This window comes from Zalophus californianus, chromosome 6 (assembly GCF_009762305.2).
Source record: "Zalophus californianus isolate mZalCal1 chromosome 6, mZalCal1.pri.v2, whole genome shotgun sequence".
Lineage (NCBI taxonomy): Eukaryota > Metazoa > Chordata > Mammalia > Carnivora > Otariidae > Zalophus > Zalophus californianus.
Genome location: NC_045600.1, coordinates 13,682,222 through 13,703,290, shown reverse-complemented (window position 1 = coordinate 13,703,290; position 21,069 = coordinate 13,682,222). Strand labels below are relative to the sequence as shown.

General features: G+C 41.4%; 1 protein-coding gene and 1 long non-coding RNA gene across 6 annotated transcripts in view; one reads left to right on the top strand and one right to left on the bottom strand.

The window, feature by feature from the left end:
• The window catches only part of TDP1 (tyrosyl-DNA phosphodiesterase 1), a 92,427-nt gene that overhangs the window by 29,722 nt on the left and 41,636 nt on the right, over nt 1-21,069 (top strand). For all 5 annotated transcript variants that reach the window (XR_003515756.1, XM_027570772.1, XM_027570775.1 and 2 more), the window contains one exon: nt 1,497-1,604. Coding sequence is in view for 4 of the 5 variants with exons in the window: in XM_027570772.1 (XP_027426573.1) it covers nt 1,497-1,604 (108 nt within the window). In the remaining variant the exon portion in view is untranslated. The remainder of the gene's footprint in view (nt 1-1,496; nt 1,605-21,069) is intronic.
• Nucleotides 4,946-10,048, bottom strand: LOC113909508. The gene is made up of 3 exons (XR_003515757.1): nt 9,957-10,048; nt 5,342-5,498; nt 4,946-5,071 (listed from the first exon to the last, which is right to left on the bottom strand). It is a non-coding gene; the product is annotated as an uncharacterized LOC113909508 (long non-coding RNA).

Here is a 21,069-nt window from a genome sequence, read left to right as displayed (position 1 = left end):
TTCATCTACGTATGTTAGTGATAGAAATAACTTAAAACCAGGTTTTGAACATTATTTGAAATAGGTTTTTAATACCAAAGGATAAAACTGATCTGTGAGGTTTGTATTTAAATATTGGCCTTCAAAGAAAAAAAAGTAAAGATGATGATGGGTAATTTACAATTTATGTAAGGAGCATTTTAAAAAAAATGTTATTTGAGTATAATTGACACACCATCTTACCTTAGTTTCAGGCGTACGACGTAGTGATTCAGCAACATTTTAGCTCATATTTTCAGATTATAATTCTTCTGTCTGCACATGTACATGCACGTACTGTATGATTGCAAGCTTGCTGTGCGTGGAGTCCACACCACTTTTTGTCCAGGACATGGGATCGTATTTGGTTTGTTGTAAGGGCTCAGTGAATGGTTGAGTGGGCAGGTGAAGGGATTGTCTTTCATCCTCCTCTTGTTCCGGTGGGCACACTCTTGACTCTTCTAGGCCAGTGCAGTTTCCTGCTTGCTTCAGGCATGTGTTACACTTGGCCGCTGGAAACAAAGGCCGATTGCATCTCAGTAGCTTGCAGGCTAATTCATTGTGTCCTTGTGGGCCCATCCGTGTGTCCCTGTAGACCCCCGTTGGGAGGTTATTCCTTACAGAGAACATTTCTTTATATTGATGAGTTCCTTTCACGAGTCATTCAAGTGAATTTAATGATTGAAGGAACAATCCACCTAATCCTAATTCTGGTCTTAGCCTCTTCTCTTTGCAAGAAAGGATTGTTGCCTCACGATGGTAGGCCCTCTCTTCCTACAGAACCTCAGTCCTGCAATACTGACAGGTAAATGTTAGCCTTGGACTGAATTGTTTCCAATTTATCCTCTTTTTTTTTTTTTAAGATTTTATTTGACACAGAACACAAAAGCAGGGGGAGCGGCAGAGGGAGAGGGAGAAGCAGGCTCCCCGCTGAGCAGGGATCCCAGTGCAGGACTCGATCCCAGGACTCTGAGATCATGACCTGAGCTAAAGGCAGACACTCAACCCACTGAGCCACCCAGGTGCCCCGTCCTCCTGCTTTTTAACATTGTTTTAATATCCTGTTGGCATTTTTCCCCATTTTGTACTTTCTTTCAACAAACTTCCTGAGCCCGTACTTGGTAACGCACTGTGGGAGCATGATTCCTCCTTTTAAGGAGCTCATAGTCCACGTAGGAAACAAGACATGCACATATGCAGTTGAAAACACAACAGAAGTAATAGACATGAATATATACATGTCTTACTGGCAAAAAAAAAAAAAAAAAAAAAAAAACCAGTAAGGCTAGATACCAAAGGGTTACAGTGTTTTATCTTACTGCTCTCAAACAGAGTTTAATAAAATATTAGAGGTCCCATGAGAGAACTGTGTACCCACTGTTTAGATTATAGGATTTTGCTTTTCATAAAGTTTCCTAATACTAGGATTATGACAGGTTTATATTTTCTTACTGGTAATGGGTCTTTCCTGTCACTAGCAAATGGTCGGCTGACACATCTGGCCGCAGCAATGCTATGCCACATATTAAAACATATATGAGGCCCTCTCCAGACTTCAGTCAGATTGCTTGGTTCCTTGTCACAAGGTAAGTAGTCCTTATAGTCTTGGTGGGAAGAACTTTTAAAAAACGTGTTTTTAACTCCTGCTCTGAATACCGAATGGGTTGACAAAAAATGGTTTTGTAAATTGTCATTTAGTTTTCAGAGTGTGTATGTCTTCTGATCCTTATTTAAGAGGCTTATTACTTACCCCTTTCTAGTGCCTGTTATCATTTCCTGATTTTGAGTCTTGATATTTATGAGGTCTGCATAAAGTCTGCATTTACTCTTGTTACTTCATACTTAAATAATAGGAATTAGGCAAGTTAACATTCGGGGTAAATACAGAACAAAAATGATATGGTAAAATTAGTATTCCTTAATTACTTTCTCTTAGGTAATTAACATTTGACTGATCAAGTCTTATGTGTTTTTTTAACATCTTTATTAAATAATTAACATACTTTAAGATTCACCTATTTAGTCTGCAATCCAGTGATTTAGTATACTCACAGAATTGTGCAGCAGTCACTATAATTTCAGAATTTTCATTACCCCTTAAAAAGAAATGCCTTACCTACTAAGCATTCTTGTATCTATTTTTATAGCAAGGTAGATTGCTGTGCTCTTGGAAAAAGAGAACTGGACTAGAACTTTAGTTCTAACTCCTAGTCTGCCCAAAGGCCATTAGGCATCTCTTAATGATTTAATAAGACAATTAATGTTGTTAGTAATAAGGTATGACAGTAATTTCTTTAATGAAAAAACTTTGAAACAAAAATTTAAACTCATGAAGCAACTCTTAAGTCAATTAGAAGCAAAACCAAGTCCCTTCCCTAGCTTATGGAAATTAACACTTTTTACCTGGCTCGGGGTAAGGAACTGTGACCTGAATAGTGTTAGTGGTATACATCAGATGCAGCAGTGGGCTTCTGCAAAGTTTTTGAGGCACCATAGTATAATGGAAAAACATACATTTGAGTACTGAAGATTTAAGATGTTCTTCTGTCATTTACTAGCTCTGTGAACTTGCAAAATGTATTTAATCTGAGTCTGTTTCCTATTCTTTAAAATGGGAAAAGCAATGGCTGCCTTTTGTGGTTGTCTGAGTTAAATAAGATGCTCAAGGCTCCATGCATCTGACATAACAGACCGCAGGAAATGATAGCTGTGATTATGCTAGGTCAGGCTTCACTGTCAAGACTGAAGGATGGCCAGGGGAATTGGTACACATTTCTTTGCTGTGTGTCTTTAAAGAAGTGAAACTTTGGCTTCTGAAGTAGGTTTCCTGGGTGTGAAGACCTGAATTAGAGATTGCCTGGGTAGAGAAGTCATTGCCTAAGACAGATAGGTAGTGCCAGGGAGAACAGAAACCTCTAAAATGTATGTGGCCTCGTCCTTGGGCAAGTTCAATCCCTAGTTGCCTTGGTAAGTGTGAGATTGTTGTTAATCCCTCTCCAAGTTTTCACACTTTAAGCTCTAAATTATTTTTTTTTTAAGATTTTATTTATTTGTCAGAGAGCACAAGCAGGGGGAGTGGCAGGCAGAGAGAGAAGCAGGCTCCCAGCCGAGCAGGGAACCCGATGCGGAATTCGATCCCAGGATCCTGGGATCATGACCTGAGCTGAAGGCACAGACACTTAACCAACTGAGCCACCCAGGTTCCCTAAGCTAAATTATTTAAATATTCCTGACTTAGTGATGAGAAATGAACAATATGCTACCCAGCCTTCTACAAAGCTAACTAACAAGAACATAAATTTGGATATATTACGGACCCTTGAACATAATCCAAAGGAATTGGATTTTCAGAGACTACATTTCAGTGTCAGCTCATCTGTTCAATAATTGTTAAGCCACGTTATTAAGTTGCAAGTAGTAAAAAAGGAAACCATGTTATGAATTTGCAGTATTAAAAGCCTGGCTTTAATATTGCTTCTGCCCCATCGTGATGCTTTGTGTGACATGTGAAAGTCACTTCCTACCTACCCTGATGATGAGTCCGTAAGACTAGGTGAATTACCTACCTGCTTGCTATTCTAAAATGCTACCATTGGATATACTTGAGTAGTGGGCCATCATTCATCCCAAGGACTGAATGTTTTGTGTTTATTTACATGACTGTTATTTTGTTTTGTGTCTAATACCTTAAATTAGACATTTTTCTCAATCTGGTGTGACAGAATTCTCTAACAGTGTGGGTCATGTTCTAGGGCTCTACCCAGTATATATTCATTATTTTTTTTTTTTTTTGGAGTAGTCAAGGTTCTTCCTGCAATCATGCCACTTTGCATGAAGGTTGAATTGAACTTGAAGGCTATCCTTCCAACTTTGAGAAAAATCAGATAGGATTTTAACCAATGTAGGAAAAGCCTTATAGAGAAATATATCAGTTATTTGGTAAAAGTGGTCTTGTCTAGCATCATGTTATCCTGCTGGAAAAACTGTTGCCTAGAGAAATGTAGACTTGAGTCTCTTTCTACATCATTGGACAAGTTGAATTTACTGTTTATTTGGGAATTGTTTTCCTCAGAGTAGAGTGAAAAGATGGATGTACTTCACTCAAGTTAGGTATTTACTGATCCTGTTTTAAGGGTACGAAGGGAGGTTGAGATTAACACTGAATAATCCTTGTCTAAAGGCAAAGTTTTTGTAGTCGAGTATAATGATGGCATTGGTTGAGCTCTGGGAATACAAAGCAAGACGTGACCCATGCCACACAGAGGCTGCAAGAAGAAATGGGACACTGTATACTAGTTGTTAACCTGTGTAAGAATCTGGTGAATGCACCTTTACAAATGTATTTTCTGGTTGGGGTGGGGTCAGGGTGGGTCAGAGACCAGCTAAAGCTAAGGCAATGGTATCTCGGATAGGCCCGGAAGCATGCCTAAGAGTAAACCAGAAGACTGGAAGGTGACTCTAAGCAGAGGAAGGGGACGCAGAGGCCACAGAGCTGAAAAAGTACATAGGGTTTTCAGGGAACATCTGAGTGAATCTGCAGTTAGATGAAAGAAAAGAGATTCCTATACCTTCAGAATGGACTTTCTTAAGCTAGGGCACCATTATGTTAAGTCCAGAAAGCATTCACTGTCTATTTATTCATTTAATATTTGTTGGTTTTGTATTATGTGAATGACTGCTTTCCTATTGACTGGTTATTACTCAATTCTGACTTGGAAGTTAATTTGTTAAGAATTTGAAACTTGTCATGGATTTGTGGCTTCTAATTTTATTCTGGAATACCTAGGCTAAAAACCGTCAACTTATCAGATATATAAAGATACAGCAGTTGGTGATTTCAACGTAACAGACACTGTTCTAAGCACTTTTTGTTCATTTAATTTTCACAACTGCCCCATGGGGACTCAGAGAATGGTTAAGTAGGCTGCCCATAGTGACATAGTAGTTAAGTTGTGGAAGCAGGATTTGAACCCAAGGAATTTGACTCCACAGCTGGCACTCTCCACCTCAACTTTCTGATGCCACTCTTAACAGCTGATAGTGTACGTATTTTCTGTGAAGACAGGTCAAAAGAAACTGCATCACTTTACTTTGATTGTGGTATGGGAAAAAAAACAAAACGTAGCATCCCAGTGTTAAAGAATGTCTGACATAACTGAAGTAGTAATTTAGAAAATACTTAAGAGCCCACTCTCAGCCCTTCTACAATAAGGAAAAATGTAGATCTGAAATATAAGTGACATCTACCAGGAACTCCCATTTTTTTTGTTTCTTGGTTTGCCACCTTCTTTCAAAGTCAGAACATCCCAAACTGAGCTCTTACCTAGAAGGATATTTCCTTCCCAACATCCATTTTGGCCATGGTGGCACCTGCCCACTCCTTTATCCTCAGGCTTACAGCCCAGCTGTCCTCTTGCTATTCCTTCCTTTGAGCATTCTGCAGCATTTACTGAGGTCCTTCCTCTTGTGAATGCAGGGCACTTGGGATAAAAAACATAAGCATCAGGACGCTTGGGTGGCTCAGCATCTGCCTTCGGCTAAGGTCATGATCCCAGGGTCCTGGGATCGAGCCCCGCATCGGGCTCCTAGCTCGGCAGGGAGCCTGCTTCTCCCTCTGCCTGCCACTTTCCCTGCTTGTGCGTGGGCGCTTACTCGTGTTATCTCTCTCTATCTCTGACAAATAAAAAAAAACTTAAAAAACAAAACATAAGAATCTTAAAGGCCCTACCTAAATCTTATCTGCGATGTTAGAAGCCAAATATAGAAGTAATTAAAATAAGAAGAGACCGATTCTGTGCTTGAGGTGGGCATGTGGTTGCTTTGGATAGGATAATCAAAGCCTGTTCATTCTTACAATGTCTCAGACTTTTCTGATCTCTGAAATTACCGAGTCAGAGATTGCCTATCTGCAGTCCCATCACACACATGGTCCACTTCCCAGGCCACCTTTCCTTTCCTAGTTGTCAAAGACCATCTTTCAGAAACATGAATTTTTCTCACCGTCCCATGTTCAGTTTCCCCCTTCCTATATGCTAAAATCTAGAGTGCTCCTTGGCATTGTGACCCTAACCATACCGTTTTCACCTTTCCTATGCTGTGTTCTCCAACATGAACTGCCAGAAGCAGCTTCCTATGCCCCAGTTATGCCCCAGTAATCACCCTGCCAGCAGCCTTCTCCTGATGCCTTTGTCTTTTCTCGCTGCCTTTCCAAGTGCTGCCCACCTCATAAGAGTTGTCTCAGGTCTGGTGTCCTCTCTTGGAGACTCTGCCAGCCTCCTGACTTCTTTCTCCTCCAGATCCTTAGAGCACTTATGCAGGTACCACCATTGGAGCTTGTAGCTCCTACATCATTGTCTTATCTCTTCTTGTAGAGAAGAGATCCCTTATCTGCACAGCAGCTGTAAGGATGAGGTGCCACACTCAGTGACATGACCCACAGGCTGAAAGAAGTCCACAGTTACAAGTTCACTGTGATAAATTGATAAAGTACAATGAAAGAACTAGAAGTGGAAGTAAAATTGTAATACAGGTGCAAGAGTTACTAGTGACAGTCTAGAATGACCACTGTGTATTAACTTCTCAGCCATTAGAATGAAAGCATTTTTATCAAACAACTCCTTGTGCACATGTATCCATTGTGCCTTTGAAACACTGTGTTCCAGGCAGGTCTGTCTCTATTCTGCTCCCGCATCATGTTTGCTCACTCCACTGCAGTGCCTCTGCTTATGATACTCATTTGCCTAATACATGCTGCCTCCCCTCTCCCCAAGAGTCCTAATTCTGTTTCCTCAAAGGCCCAGTTTAAAATTTACAGCAGGGGCACCTGGGTGGCTCGGTCAGTTGAGCATCTGACTCTGATTTTTGGCTCAGGTCATGATCTGAGGGTCATGAGATTGAGTCCCAAGTGGGGCTTCTCTCTCAGTGGGGATCTGCTGGAGAGTCTATCTCTCTCTCTGGCCCTCTCCTGCTCACGCACGCACTCATATGCTCTCTTTCAAATCTTCAAAATGTACAGCCATGAAGGGATGCCTGGTGCTGCTCGTAACAGTAGTACCCTTGCTTTGGAGTGCCTTTGAAACAGCCTCCCTGTTCAATTTGTGTGCCAGTGTTTACTTGACTTTACTCTGTCCCAGTAACCGGTAATAAGCTCATGCAGATCTGGGACCAAATCATCCTCTTAAGCACCCCATAATATTCGAAGTGCTTTTCTTGAATGCCAGTGGTATGCCAGGCAGAAAGAACACAAGGTGATACAGTATGGCTTCCATTTCTTCCTTCAAGAAGTCTGAGTTCTGGGTAGCAAGAATTAAAATGGGACACACATTGCACTCAAGGACACTAGTAAAGCCATATGGAGCTCAAGATGCTCTATTTTCACTAAATGCTTGAGAGTATGAACAATGTGTCCAGCAAGACTTCATGTTGCTGCTCTGTGTCAGGCATTGCTTACACCGTGAGGAACAAGAGCGACAGAGAACCTATCCTAACAGCTTTCATTTTAGCTAGAGCAGGGTGGGAGAGGCAGACCATATACAAATGAGTCAGCATGAATTATCAGATGAGGGCTAGAAACAACAAAATGGGGTGATGTTGGAGCACGTCTGGAGGGGTCAGAGAAGGCCTGCTTTCGGAAGTAACATTTGGGCTGAGTTGATCTAAAGGTGGGGGTAGGCCCTCAGTTGGTAGAGTATGTGGAACATTGGAGTGGCCCAGTGTGGCCATGCACAGGCCATGCCAGATCATACAGGGCCTTGAAGGCCAGAATAAGAGTTTTATTCTCAGTGCTGTGGAAACCATATGAGAGTTAAACAGTGGAATGACATCTGATATGTGTCTTTTAAAGATAACCCGGACTGCCGACTGGAGAGTGGGTCATTGGAAATGAGTAGATGTGCATAGGCCAGCTGGGAAGCATGGAGAGATTATGGTTTCTTAGACAGAAGTGAGTGTTCATGGGGAAAGAGCAGGTGGATACGGGCTACGTGAAGGGGGATGGGGTACTGTCTGTATAGAACATGCCCCAAAATCTGTCTTGAGGAAAGGCAATCAGAATGGTGGAAAGAGCATGGGTTTGGAGTTACACAGACCCAAATCCAAAGACCCACTTAGCATTTGTGAATTAATAAACCTCGCCAAGCACCAGTTTCCTTCTCTCTGAAAGTAGGATATGACCTTTAACTGTCAGTTTTGTTCAGAGGCTTGAAACAAGTTACATAGAGCAGCTGTCATCAGGAAGTGGTACATGTTCAACAGATGACACTTATCTTCCCTATTTAAGCTTAATTTTGAATATTCTAAGTAATGTTTGTAATATTTCATCCTAAGTACATGAAACGACTATAACAAGTATAGGGTAATAATACTTCACAGTAGCAGCTCAACCTGTAAATTCGTATGGAAACCTCAGAATCCATCAGGCACTTGAAGGAATTGCATGGTTGTCCTGAGACTTTTAGTCATCTTGGAGAATCTTCAGTGAAATGTCAGTCCCTGGGTAGGAGACTTTTAAAAGTCATTTCTGCCTTGGGGGGGGTAAGAAAGAAGCAAGAGAGAGGCTTGACATTCATTGAGCAGCCACTTTCATGTGGCAGAAATTTCTAGCACTTTACCTATGTTGTTTCACTCAGCTATCGCAGGAGTCTCAGGTAGTTTTCCTTCCACAGGCGAGGAATAGGACTGCAGAACTGAGGACTCCATCCATTCCCCCAGCGAGTATCTGCCCACTGTGGGCAAAGCTGCCACCCCAGGCACAGGGATAGAGGATAAGCAGAAGTGCAGTTCTCGCTCTCCAGGCATTTATGTTAGAACAGAAGCGGTTTTATCAAACAACAATTTTGAGTATTCTACACACGTAGATTTTCACCCAGCAAGGCCTTAACTGTCTTCCAGTTCTCAACCCAACATGATGGAGACTGTCCTTGCTTCCTTAGCCTAGTGCCTTCCATCATGGCCTGCGCCTCCTGCTGGGTCCGTTCTCTTTCCCTTTTGGTGTGGCTGCCTGTGTAACCATTGGCTTGCCCTCCAGACTTGGAGTGAAGTCCATGTCTTGGTTGACACACCCGCGCACGTGGCACATAGGGGTGCTCAGTAAGGATTTGTTAACAAGGAAGCTAGTGATGTCCAGGATTGGGACTGTGGTCATGCAAGTGCTGTCTAGACCTTGTGCAGAACTGAATGTGGGAGATGCTTCACATATGACTCCTGTATTTGGGGTGTGGTGGGAGATGGGAGTGGTAATTGCCATCCACGCAGAAATCAGGAAGGGGAACTGGTTTCAGGGGGAGAATGGTCACGTTGAGTGCAAATCTGTTCTCAGGAAGGACCTCCCCCTTCCTCTTCTAAGACTTCACCTGATAAAGTCAGGCTCACCCATGGTCTTCCTAAACTTTTTGATAAACTCAGTTTATTGATAACCTGATCACAGGAATGAAATCCCATCATATTCACAATTTTGCTCATGCTCGAAGAAAGAGGTTTATACCAGATGTCTACATCGGGAGCAAGGGCATTAATCCTGGGGGCCATCTTCCAATTCTGCCTTCCATAGGATTCATTGGTATTTATTACCCAGTTAGATCCCTCCCCAACTTTGACTTGAAATAACTTCTTCCTCTTCTCAAATTGAGGTTTATTTTTCATAGTTAGGCAAAACTATCCTTGAACATACTCAAAAGACTGAATCTCAGCAACCAAAGGCTATTTGAGAAGGGAAATTCTATAATTATCTTGAGCCAAAGGCTGCTTTATTGGATTGAAAGAGTAACCCTGCAGCGTGACTGCTTTGGAGAACCACATTGACCAGCATATGTAGAGTTGTTAAAAGTAAATCTTGCAAAAGATAAGTAGAATCCCAAAAGATTCTAATCTGAAAAAAACCCTTATCACCTTAGAAGTGTCCTTCACGTGTTGCTCCCAGCGTATACATAATATCTTTTTACCTGTCGTTTCTCCACCGTTGTAAGTAGAGGACATTGGCTTTCTGGTCATGGGGACTTTATTTTACTCCACTGACATTTGATAGATGTGTCTACTGAAAATCAGGGATTGAAATCTTTTATAAAAATGCTAGCTTTACTACAGTTTTCATCTTCTATTATTTATCCTTCTAAATATACGTGAATCATAAACTTTTTAATAGCCTCTTTCGTTATGTGTTGTGATTGGGGTTCTGACTGAAAGTCTTTTGAATAGATCCTGGGTTAGGTTTTACTATATAGTTGTCATATCACCGAGGATTCTAATATCTGCACTGAAACCATTTTTAATGAAGTCTCTACTTTATTGGACTGTATGCTTTAGAAGTATTCTACTTTAAGAGAAAATGAATTTGTAATTCCTACACTTTTCCTCTAAAAGAGTCATCCTATTGGTAACTTTTGTTTAATGTCTTGTGTTTTCAGACCAGCAAATACCGTGCCTAGCACAGTGCCTGGTCTATAGCAGCCCAGAAATTTTTGAATGAGTGAATGATATTCCCTATAATGCAGCTACCATTCATTTGCTCACTGTTTCTCAGATTCTAAGTTTATTTTTTTTTTTGTACTGTCCGGAATGATTTTGCTTATCCTTAAGGTCTATTTCAAGTGTTCCCCTTTGAAAATTTTTCTAGCTCAGACATAATTCATTGTTTTCCCCATTGTGTTTTTGTAGCACTTTTTGCCTGATCTTTTTTACATGTTCCTTCTTGGTTATTTCTGGGTTCCTTTGCCTCAATACAGTATGAACTGCTTGAGAACAGGTGCCAGGTTTTACTCATCTTTAGATCCTTAGCATCTAACTCTGCACAGCATATCATTAGTGACCTATACATACTTGAATGAGAGCCCTTCACAAAATGTTCCAATAGGGAATAATATATAAACATAATAGGAAAAGGGTAGATGGAAAAAGTTTGTTTTCCCATTCCCCAGCCATCCTGCTCCTTAACCTCAAACTATTACTACTAATGGGTTGCTTGGGTTGAATAGCTTTTAACCCCCTGACTCATCAAACCAAGGTACCTCAGAGGGTGGATGATATTACCCCATCAGGCAGTGGACTATGGAAGAAATAACACTGAGATGGAGTCCAAAGATCCACATTCTAATTTGCAGTTGCCACTTACTAGACTTGCCACGTAAATTTTGGGAATGCCCTTTATAGTCTGGGTTTTCTCTCTTTTGTGGAATGTTGTGAGGATGATGGAAAGTACATGTAGAAGTTACCTACTCCACTGTGTGATGTATTGAACATTAACTGCTTGATTTTAGTGGCTGTCAACAACCATGTGTTAAGCTTATGTTCACTAGGCCTCTTAGGATTCAAGAAATCCGCTTAAAAAGCCTTTGTTTTGTTCATCAGATATGTGACCTAAAGATTTGTCCATAGTTAAATCCTTTTCTAAGTTCAATGTGATTGACAAATTGGTCAAAATTATTCTATGAAATCAAGACAAGTACATTAAGCCAGAAGTGTATTATTCAAAGAAACTTAAAACTTGCACTTACGCTTGAACTTAAGATGTTATGTTGGCTGGCAATTTTCTCTTTTGTCTGGTTGCTTTTATTTCAAGCTATTTATAGTTTTTGATCCTACCATGAAATCATCCTATATTTGAAATTACTGGGACATGATGACAAATACAGTGTTTGAATTTTACCACAGGACCAAGCAGGCAAGAAGACGAACTTGAAGAAACAGCTTTGGCTAAAAAAATAATTCCAAGGAGTAATTGGCAAACCCAGTGAGCACAATTAGGAAAGCTGTGCATTGTGGGTGGGCAGAAAGCATTGGCAGTTACAGTTGCCTAGCAACTGACAGGCATTGCAGGATAGTTGGGGAGAAGCAGAAATGTTGGTACTGCCACGTTAGGGGAAAACGAGACAAATGCTTAACTATAAAACCACCATGGCTTTTTGAGGAAACATATGACCTGGTACTCTGCTCTGATTTTCAGCATTGCCGTGCACATACTTCTCTAATGTCTGTTCCTTTGGCTCCAAAACAGTCTTTTTTCCTCTGTCTGATTTTTTTTTTCCTGCAGTGAAAATCAAATTGGGTCATACAAAAAAATATTGATAGATGTCACTGGGTAGACTTGGTTGCCTGGCACTGTGGCTCTAAGATATTGGGGTTAGTTGGTTTGCCTCATGTACTTTCTCAAAAATAATGGTATCAGTACCAAAGTCTACAGATGACTTCCTTTATGCATTAGAGATGATTGGAGGTCCTATCCCCACCCTTACTTTCTTGCATTCTGCTACAAGTAGACCAAGACCAAGCCCCTTTTCATGCTCATGGGAGCTTGTCTGAGGGGAGCTCTATCCCTGATGGGGAAAAAACCCTGAGCTCCCCTCACCTAGGGCCTCTAGACCCTTTGTACACTTGTACTGCTAGTCATGAAGTATACCTGTGGCCAGAGATGAGGTTCTGTTTGGGAGTCCTTCACCAGGTTCTAGCCCCCAGAGAAAACCCATTATAATACCAGATACTTTTCATGATGCGTACTATATGCTGACCAAGTGGTTTTTGTTTGTTTTGGTTTTTGATTTTTTTTTTTTAGTAGATACACAATGTTAAATTAGTTTCAAGTGTACAACAGTGATTCAACAAGTTTATGCATTCTGCTGTGTTCACCAAGTGCTTTTTTTATTCTAACTTATTTGATTCTCTTAATTAGGAGCTACATAGTAATGTTCCCATTTTAGAGATGTGAAAGTGACCCGGTTGGTAAGATGGTAGAGCTAGGATTGCAACCCACATAGTCTAGCAGGAGTATTTCGTACGTGTGTGCTAGGCACTGCTCTAGGCTTCGGTTATGGATGGCGAACAAGGCAGGCATGATTTCTGTCCACAAGGAACTTGTATTCTAGTTGGTGTAGCCCTCTTGTCCTTCTGCTTTAGGATCAGCAGCTGACTGAGCCACCCAGGTGCCCCTTAGACACTAAATCTTGACCTTCATTTCTCTTGCCCACCTCATCCTAAGGTTGTGAGGGAAACACACAGCTCAGAAACTTACTGCAGCCCCCATTTCCTTAAGTATTTGCCAAGTCTGCCCTCTTCCCCGCTGACATCCTTTAGCGCTGTCGGGCCAGGCCTTCCCCTGACTCCTCTTTCCCTGCCCTTCGGAATGCTGTGTCTTCCTACCCATTGCATTACCATAGCTCTCCCAGCCTGTACAGGTTTTAGTTCTGCCATAGCAATCATTTGTGGCCCTTGCTGAGCAAGCTCTGACGGCTGTGGGCTGCCAGTGAGTGCCGTGATGCTGCTTGTTCTCAGGGTGTCCTGCCTCTTGATTCACTGATCAAGTGTTCACAGAGCATCCATTCTGTGCCAGGCTTTGTTGGGTTGTTGGGGTATAGCACTTTAAAGCTTCAGTGCTTTTTTTGCCTTTTTTTTTTTTTTTTTTTTTTTTAAGCGAGAGCGCCCTTGCATGTGGGAGCGGTAGGAGAGAATCTTAAGCAGGCTCCAATGCTCAGTGCGGAGCCCGACATGGGGCTCCATCTCATGACCCTAAGATCATGACTTGAGCCAAAATCAAGAGTCGGATGCTTAATCAGTAAGTTTCAGTGCTCTCTTAAAACACTTCTTCATCCTGGGCATCCAGTTTCCATTTATTGGTCAATATCTGGGCAGCTGACAGAGGTCTTGAGTATCTAATCCTCTGGCCTCTGCTTATCCAGTCTGTTTATACCAGACTCAGCCATGTTGCATAGTGGTTAATGCCACCCACAGCCTCTGTCTTCTGGATGTTTCTCTTGTCCCTTATCACTGATCATTGTGTGTGTATAAACATTCTTTTTCACACTTTGGGAGGCTAGAAGTTTGAGATCAAGGTGTCAGTAGGGTTGGTTTCTCTTCTAGATGGCCATCTGCTAAATCTGTGTGCATTGTCTCAACTCTACCCTCACGTATTCTTAGTTTTACATTTATGTTAACTGGAATTTGATTAAATATTAGTTTCAGGTGTACAATATAATAACTCAGCACTTCCCTATAGCACCGGGGGCTCATTACAAGTCTACTCCTCAATGACTTGGATGGAGCTAGAGAATATTATGCTAAGTGAAATAAGTCAGAGAAAGACAGATACCATATGATTTTACTCATACATGCAATGTAAGAAATGAACAAAGGTGGGGGGAGACAAACCAAGAAACAGATTCTTAACTGTAGAAAACAAACTGATGGTTACCAGAGGGGAGATGGGTAAGGAATGGGTTAAATCTTTCACTCTTCTACTCCTCTTTTTTGCCATTTGCAAATACACATTCAGTACCTCTTTCTGTTAACCTTGCTGGGCCTGTGGGCCTGCAGATGTCCCTCAGCTTGGCATATTGGTAGCTAGATCTGCTGATCCATTGAGAGCTTGATCAGTATCTGGTGAGGGTTAGGTAGGTGGTGTGTGTGTGCATGCAAGTGTTCAGGGGAATTTTTTACACTGTAGCAATTAAATGCATCCAGGGTGGTACTAATAATGTGGGGTGTCTTTCAGAGGAAAGAGAGCTCTTCTGCCTTAAGTAACTAAATGAAGCTTCAGAAAGTGGTACTTTTTTGATAGGTCAGGGTGGGTACTTTAGGTAGAAGAAATCCTATTTTAGAGTCATGAGACAAGTTGTGCTGGGGGAGGTAGAGAGATCATCTGGGCTGGCATGAAGCCTTGTGGGGGAAGGATGGGGAAGAAGCCTGACAGTGGTTGGGGCCAGGCTTGTGGAGCTTGTACAACAGGTATAGGATTTCAGACTTTTCCGAGGATCACTGAATATTTTTGATGAGACAATGAGATGACCAACAGTGTTGTGATAATATTACTGATAAAGGCTATTCTTCACGACTTTATGATTGACATACTGTTCTCATGATAATGTTGTCGTGTGCTCTGAGATCTAAATGGAGCAGGTATTGTCATAGCTATTTTAAGAAAGTAGAAACAGGTACAAGTGTCAAGGCTAGTAAGTGGTTGAACTGGAACTGTAACCCAGATCTTTTGTTTCCTCTAAGTCCTACTCTTTCTGGAATTAGCTTATGGGGTGGGTTAAAGGAAGTAAAGCATGGAGGCAGAAAAACCTACTGAGCAACTGATACGAAATTCCAAATATGGAACTCTAAAGGTGCAGTGGAATAGAAAAACCGGGGCATTCACATAGAGAAACGATTACAGAAGAATCGGAAAGACTCAGAACAGATTGAGAGGGCAGGAGAAATAGGGTTGTGAGCATAGCTCTCTAGGGGAGAGAGGCACCATCAGGCCTTGGGGAGCTGGTCACTAACCCCGAGGAGGCTACTCCTCAAGCTGTCTCAGAAGGTCCTAGTAGAAACCATTCATTTGCTCTGCAGCACCAGTACTTTGTGCTGCTCACTCTGAGGCTCCCAAGGGATGAGAAGAGCTCCCAGCAGGCTGCATCGCTGTGGGGCCCAGGCAAATAAAGGCGGGACACTTTGTCAGGGGACCAGGGGAAGACTCTTTGTTACTCAGATGGCTTTCCAGGGTCTCTAAGGTAAATTGAACAAGTGCTGGCTGTACGTTGGACTGTAGTGTTACTCATCTATAAACAGTCCACTGTCTGCAAGCTATCTTCTAGGCCGTTGGGTCAGCCTCTGGGCTGTTCTCTCCATGTGTAAAACCAGATATCGGGCTAAAGCAGGGATTTTCACGCCATGTTCCTTGGAGCCCTAAGGGTTCTGGAAACTCCTTTCAGAGCCTGCTACCACAGGTGGGTAGGGGAAAAGAGGAATTCAGGTAATTCCTGGTTCACCTAGAGATCTTTATCTGCTTGAAATGTTTCCTTTGAACAAAGGACTCTCCGGATTTTTCTTTTTTAAAAAAACTGAAAAGCCATTATGGATAATCTCCTGAGCCCCATCTCACATTTACATGTTTAAGTATTAGTACTTCCCAAACATTATCTTTATGTTGTTTTTCAATACTAAGAACTTTCACCTAGATTATTTCATTCATTCCTCATTTATTAACCAGGGAAGTGAACAAATGATTCAAACCCATATTATAGATGAAAAGGTGGCACCCAAAGGACATAACCCCAAGGTAGTAACTGGCCAAAACCAAAACTCAAATCATACGAGTCAGTTGCTCTTTTCAAGTCTTTGTGTTGCCTTTCTACTATAGGAGGTGGACCAGAATAATGGAATACGTCAGTAGAAAATGAGATAGTAAGCAGTTTTTGGTTATCGTGGTGGTTACTACTAAACACACTGAAATTCTTTGGTAGGATGTTCCAGATACCAATTTTGACCTGAAATTGGCAAAGCAACTTTTGATCCTGCTTGACAGTATGTTTTGTCCTTTTGGATTCTGGATACTGATATGATGGCTTCTAAAGCCCATGTAATTCCATCTGTGCGATCGAGGATAGATGGATCCTTTTATTTTTAATTTTTGTTTTGTTTTGTTTAGAGAAAGAGAGGCACAGAAGGAGAGAGAGAATCTTAAGCAGGCTTGATGCCCAGCACAGAGCCCGATATGGGGCTTGATCTCACGGCTCTGAGATCATGACCTGAGCCAAAAGTGAGAGACGCCCAACCGGCTGAGCCACCCAGGTGCTCCATGGGTAGATGGATCCTTTTAAAGACTAGGTTCACAGCTGGGCTGAATCATGCCATGGTACTAAAGCTAGCCCTCCAAATTCAGTGTGGATATGAAAGCATTTGCCTGGGGATATAATATGCCTGTGGCTAAGGAACAAAATGAGGTTGCAAATAGATTTTTCAACCTATTTGGTGAGTTGTCAGAATTGTGACTTGTAAAAGCCCACACCCAAGTAGCTGATCTCCTTTAGTGCTCTGCTCTTAATTGTGGGAAAACATGGGTCATAATCACTTTTTTCTTTTCCTGCTGGAATTACCTTGTGATGCCTTATATCTATAAAACAACATAACCCCAAAACACAGCTGACCTATTGGGACTGACCTATTGTGTCCCCTTTGGTACTTAATTTCACAAGATTGTTGGACATTTGCAGAATTGGTTTAATTTTAACCATGCTATTAAATTCCTAGTCACTATATTGAAAATTGGGAGGACTACCTGGGTGGCTCATTCAATGAGGTGTCAGACTCTTGATCTTAGCTCAGGTCTTGGTCTCAGGTTGTGAGTTCAAGCCCCGTGCTGGGCCCTGTGGCATGGAGCCTACTTAAAAAAAAAGAAAGAAAGAAAAGAAAAAAAAAAAATTAGGACATATATCTGTATCAAGGAGACCAAAATCCTCTTGATTTCCTTGACAGAATGCAATAGGACTATCTTTCTCACTATATTTCTGCCCTGGGCACTTGTGCTAGAATTATGAAATCAGTGAAGCAATCCATTGAAGAAACTTTAGACCTATCTACCACTGAAATTTCCTAGGATTAGGAGGCCTGGATGGATCTGCCTTCTGGAAAATTCCATTTTTTTAGTGAGTCACAACAGAGGAAGACCAGAGTCTGCTTTCTAGAAATTTAGCAAGGTTATTGATGTTGGTAATAGCTAACATCTAATCATTTATGTGCCAGGGACACTTTACACATCTTATCTGATACAATCCACACATTACCTTTATAAGGCAAGTACGTTACCATATTTTACAGGTACAGAACTTGAAGATCAGCAGTGTTGGCACTAATAGAAATGCATGCAAGCTCAGATTCTGCTCTTACCACCCTACTCTGCCTTTTGTGCTTAATTTTCAACAGTAAGACTTTTAACTCAGATTTTAAAGTTTTAATTTATAACAATAATGAACAAAATAGTCTTGATAAATTGTATCTTCTAGGCCTTTGTATATTAGTTTCTCTTCTTGAATTAATTAAATGTTTCTTGCCTATGTAACATCTGCAGGATTCAGTTGGGAGACATCTGTGGGCTGCAGTAGCCATAGACAGCTTTTTGAAAGCAATGGGGTTTGTGGGGGAGGAAAGGGCTCAGATGGCCACAAAGGGGGGGGGCGCGTAGGTAGAAGACCTCATGGACTAGGAAATGTTTGCATAGATGTGGAGACAGTCAGTAAATCAGTTCACTTAAGAGTAGCAGAGTCAGGAAAAGGCATAATGGGGTATAAGATTGAAAAGCATAAATCTGGTCAGACTGAGGAGGGTCCTAAATGCCAGGCTGTATATTTACCTCATGCTTAAGTAGAAAGGACACATGGATACTTTGAGAGCCTGGAGGAAGGTGTAAATGAGAAACCAGAGACAGGGCAATCCATTTGGATCCAGAGTCTAGGGTGAAAGGGGCAGAACTAGGAGATCTCATTGGAAACAGGATGTTAGAGGGTAAAATAGCTTGGTGACTGGCTCTACTTGGTTTCCTGTGGAGCAGAGGAGTCCAGAATGCATATTTCTGAGTCTGACTGAATGAGACTGTGGATAGAGGGGAAAGTGGGAGAGAGCTGGTTTTCAAAGGGGAAAGGCATGCTGATAGGTTCTGTTTTTAGAGTATTGGGTTTGGGGTAATAATGTAACATTCCAATAGAGAAATCCAGTTTATGGTTGGAGATGTCAGTTGAATATGGTAAGAGCTCAAAGCTGGTGAAGTCTGGGAGTCATACTTGTCAGCATAATGTTTGCTGTCGGTGAGCGGGACAGTCTCCAAGAGAGGACAATAGAATGAGCCAAGGGCAGAGCATGAATTTAGAGGGGTCATGGCGGGGAGGGCAGCAAATGAGAGAGAAGCTGAACAGTTGAGGGAAGAGAAGCAAGGAGGAGAGATGGATAGTATGTGGAGAAAATGATATCCACGCAGCAGAGAAGTCTAAAACCGTTTCTCTACGATGGCATGGTTGACATCTGGGCCAGATGACTTTCGTTATGGGGGTTGCCTTCTGCACTGTTGGAGGTTAGCATCCCTGGCCTTCACTCACGAGCTGCCAGCAGCATGCCACCATCTGAGACAACGGAAATGGCTCCAGACCTGGCACCATGTCCCCTTAGGGGCAAAACTGCTCCCAGGCGAGAACTGCTGATCTATCTAGAAGAATGAGGACTAGGAAAAGACCACTGGATTTGGCAGTTGCGAATATATTGAGTGAGTGGAAATCAGACTACAGAGAATTGAAGAGGGAGAAAGGGAAGGAAAGAAGACTGAGGATGAAGACCACTCAGGACGGCAAAGCGGACGTAAGAAGCAGACACTTGAGCTCTGACCTTGGCACATTTTTGTGGGATAGAGCCAGTGTTCGTCCACTGTTCTCTTTTGATAGGTTGTCCTGGCTATTCATTCTTTTTTTTTTCTTTTTTTCTTTTTTAACATAGAATGTGTTATTTGTTTGAGGGTTACAGGTCTGTGGTTCATCAGTCTACACACTTCACAGCGCCCACCACGGCACACACCCTCCCCAGTGTCCAGCCCCCAGCCCCTCCCTCCCCCCACTCCCCCCCAGCAGCCCTCAGATTGTTTCCCGAGATTAAGAGTCTCTTATGGTTTGTCTCCCTCTCTGGTTTTGTTTCATTTTTTTCGTCTCTTCCCCTATGATCCTCTGCCTTGTTTCTTAAATTCCACATATCTCTCAGTGAGATCATATGGTAATTATCTTTCTCTGATTCTTACATGTAAACTCAATAATCTTGTCTTGCTCTGGGGAAATAAAGCAATGGTATTTTTACTGGGATTAAATTAAAAGTACAAATAATTTAGTCCCATGTCTCTTCATGTGTATAAATAGTTCATTACTTTTCAAAATTAATAGACTATCTTTTTTAAGCAGTTTAACAAAAAATGGAGCAGAAAGTACCCTTCATCTCCCTTTCCTCTATTGTTAACATGTTGCATTGGTGTGAGACCTTTGTTAAACTTGAGGAGCCACTACTTAACTAAAGTTCATAGTTTACATTAGGGTTCATGTATATTCTATGGAGTTTAACAAAAGTATAAGGACATGTATCCATCATTACATTGTCATAAAGAGTAGTTCACTGTCCAAAAATCCTCTGTACTTCACCTATTCATCCCTCCTTACTACCATCCCTGCACCCATGCCCTGGCAGCTGCTGATCATTTTACTGTCTGTATAGTTTTGCCTTTTCCAAAATGTTGTATAGTGGAATCCTACTGCATGTCGTCTTTTCAGATTGCTTCCTTTCACTTAGCTACATGCATTTAAGGTTCCTTCGTGGCTTTGATAGCTCATGTCTTTTTAATGTTATATAATAGTCCATTGTCTTGAGTACGCATCACAGCCTGCTGTCTGTTCACCAACTGAAGGACATCTTGGTGGCTTCCAAGTTTTGGCAGTGAAGAATAAAGCTACTATAAACACCCATGTACAGGTTTTGTGTGGATATAAGCTTTCATGTCCTTTAGGTAATAATTAAGGAGCATGATTTCTGGGTTGCATAGTATGAGTATATTTAGTTGTGAAAGAAACTGCCAAACTGTTTTCCAAAACGGCTCTATCATTTTGCATACTCAACAGCAAAGAATGATAGTTCTTGATGCCAGTATTTGATGTTGTGGGTTTTTTGATTGTTTTTCCATTTTTGGCCATTCTAACAGGTGTGTAGTGGTAGCTCGTTTTAAGTTGCAATTTTCTACTAACAAATGACATGGAGCATCTTAAGCTTATTTGCCATCTATATATCTTTTGGTGAGGCGTCTGTTCAGATCCTTTGCCAATTTTTTAATCAAGTTGTTTTTAGTTTTTATCTCATCACACCCAGACTTTGCATTGAATTTTATTTATTGAAGCCTAGTTGAAATACAGTATTTTCAGGTGTACAGACTTAGTGATTCAGCAGTTATATACGTTGCAAGTTATATACATTGCAAGATGCTCACCGTAAGTATTGTTACCAAATGTCACCATACAAAGTTATTAAATATTGACGATATTCCTTACGCTGTACTTTTCATCCCCGTGACTTAGCTATTTTATAACTGGAAGTTTGTTCCTCTTAATTTCCTCACCTATTTTACCCCTCCCCCTACACCCCTTCCCTCTGGCACCCACCAGTTCTATTAGTGAGTCTATTTGTGTTTGTTTCTTAGATTACACATATAAGTGAAATAAATCATATAGTATTTGTCTTTCCGTCTGACTTATTTTGCTTAGCATAATCCCTCTAGATCCATCCATGTAAATG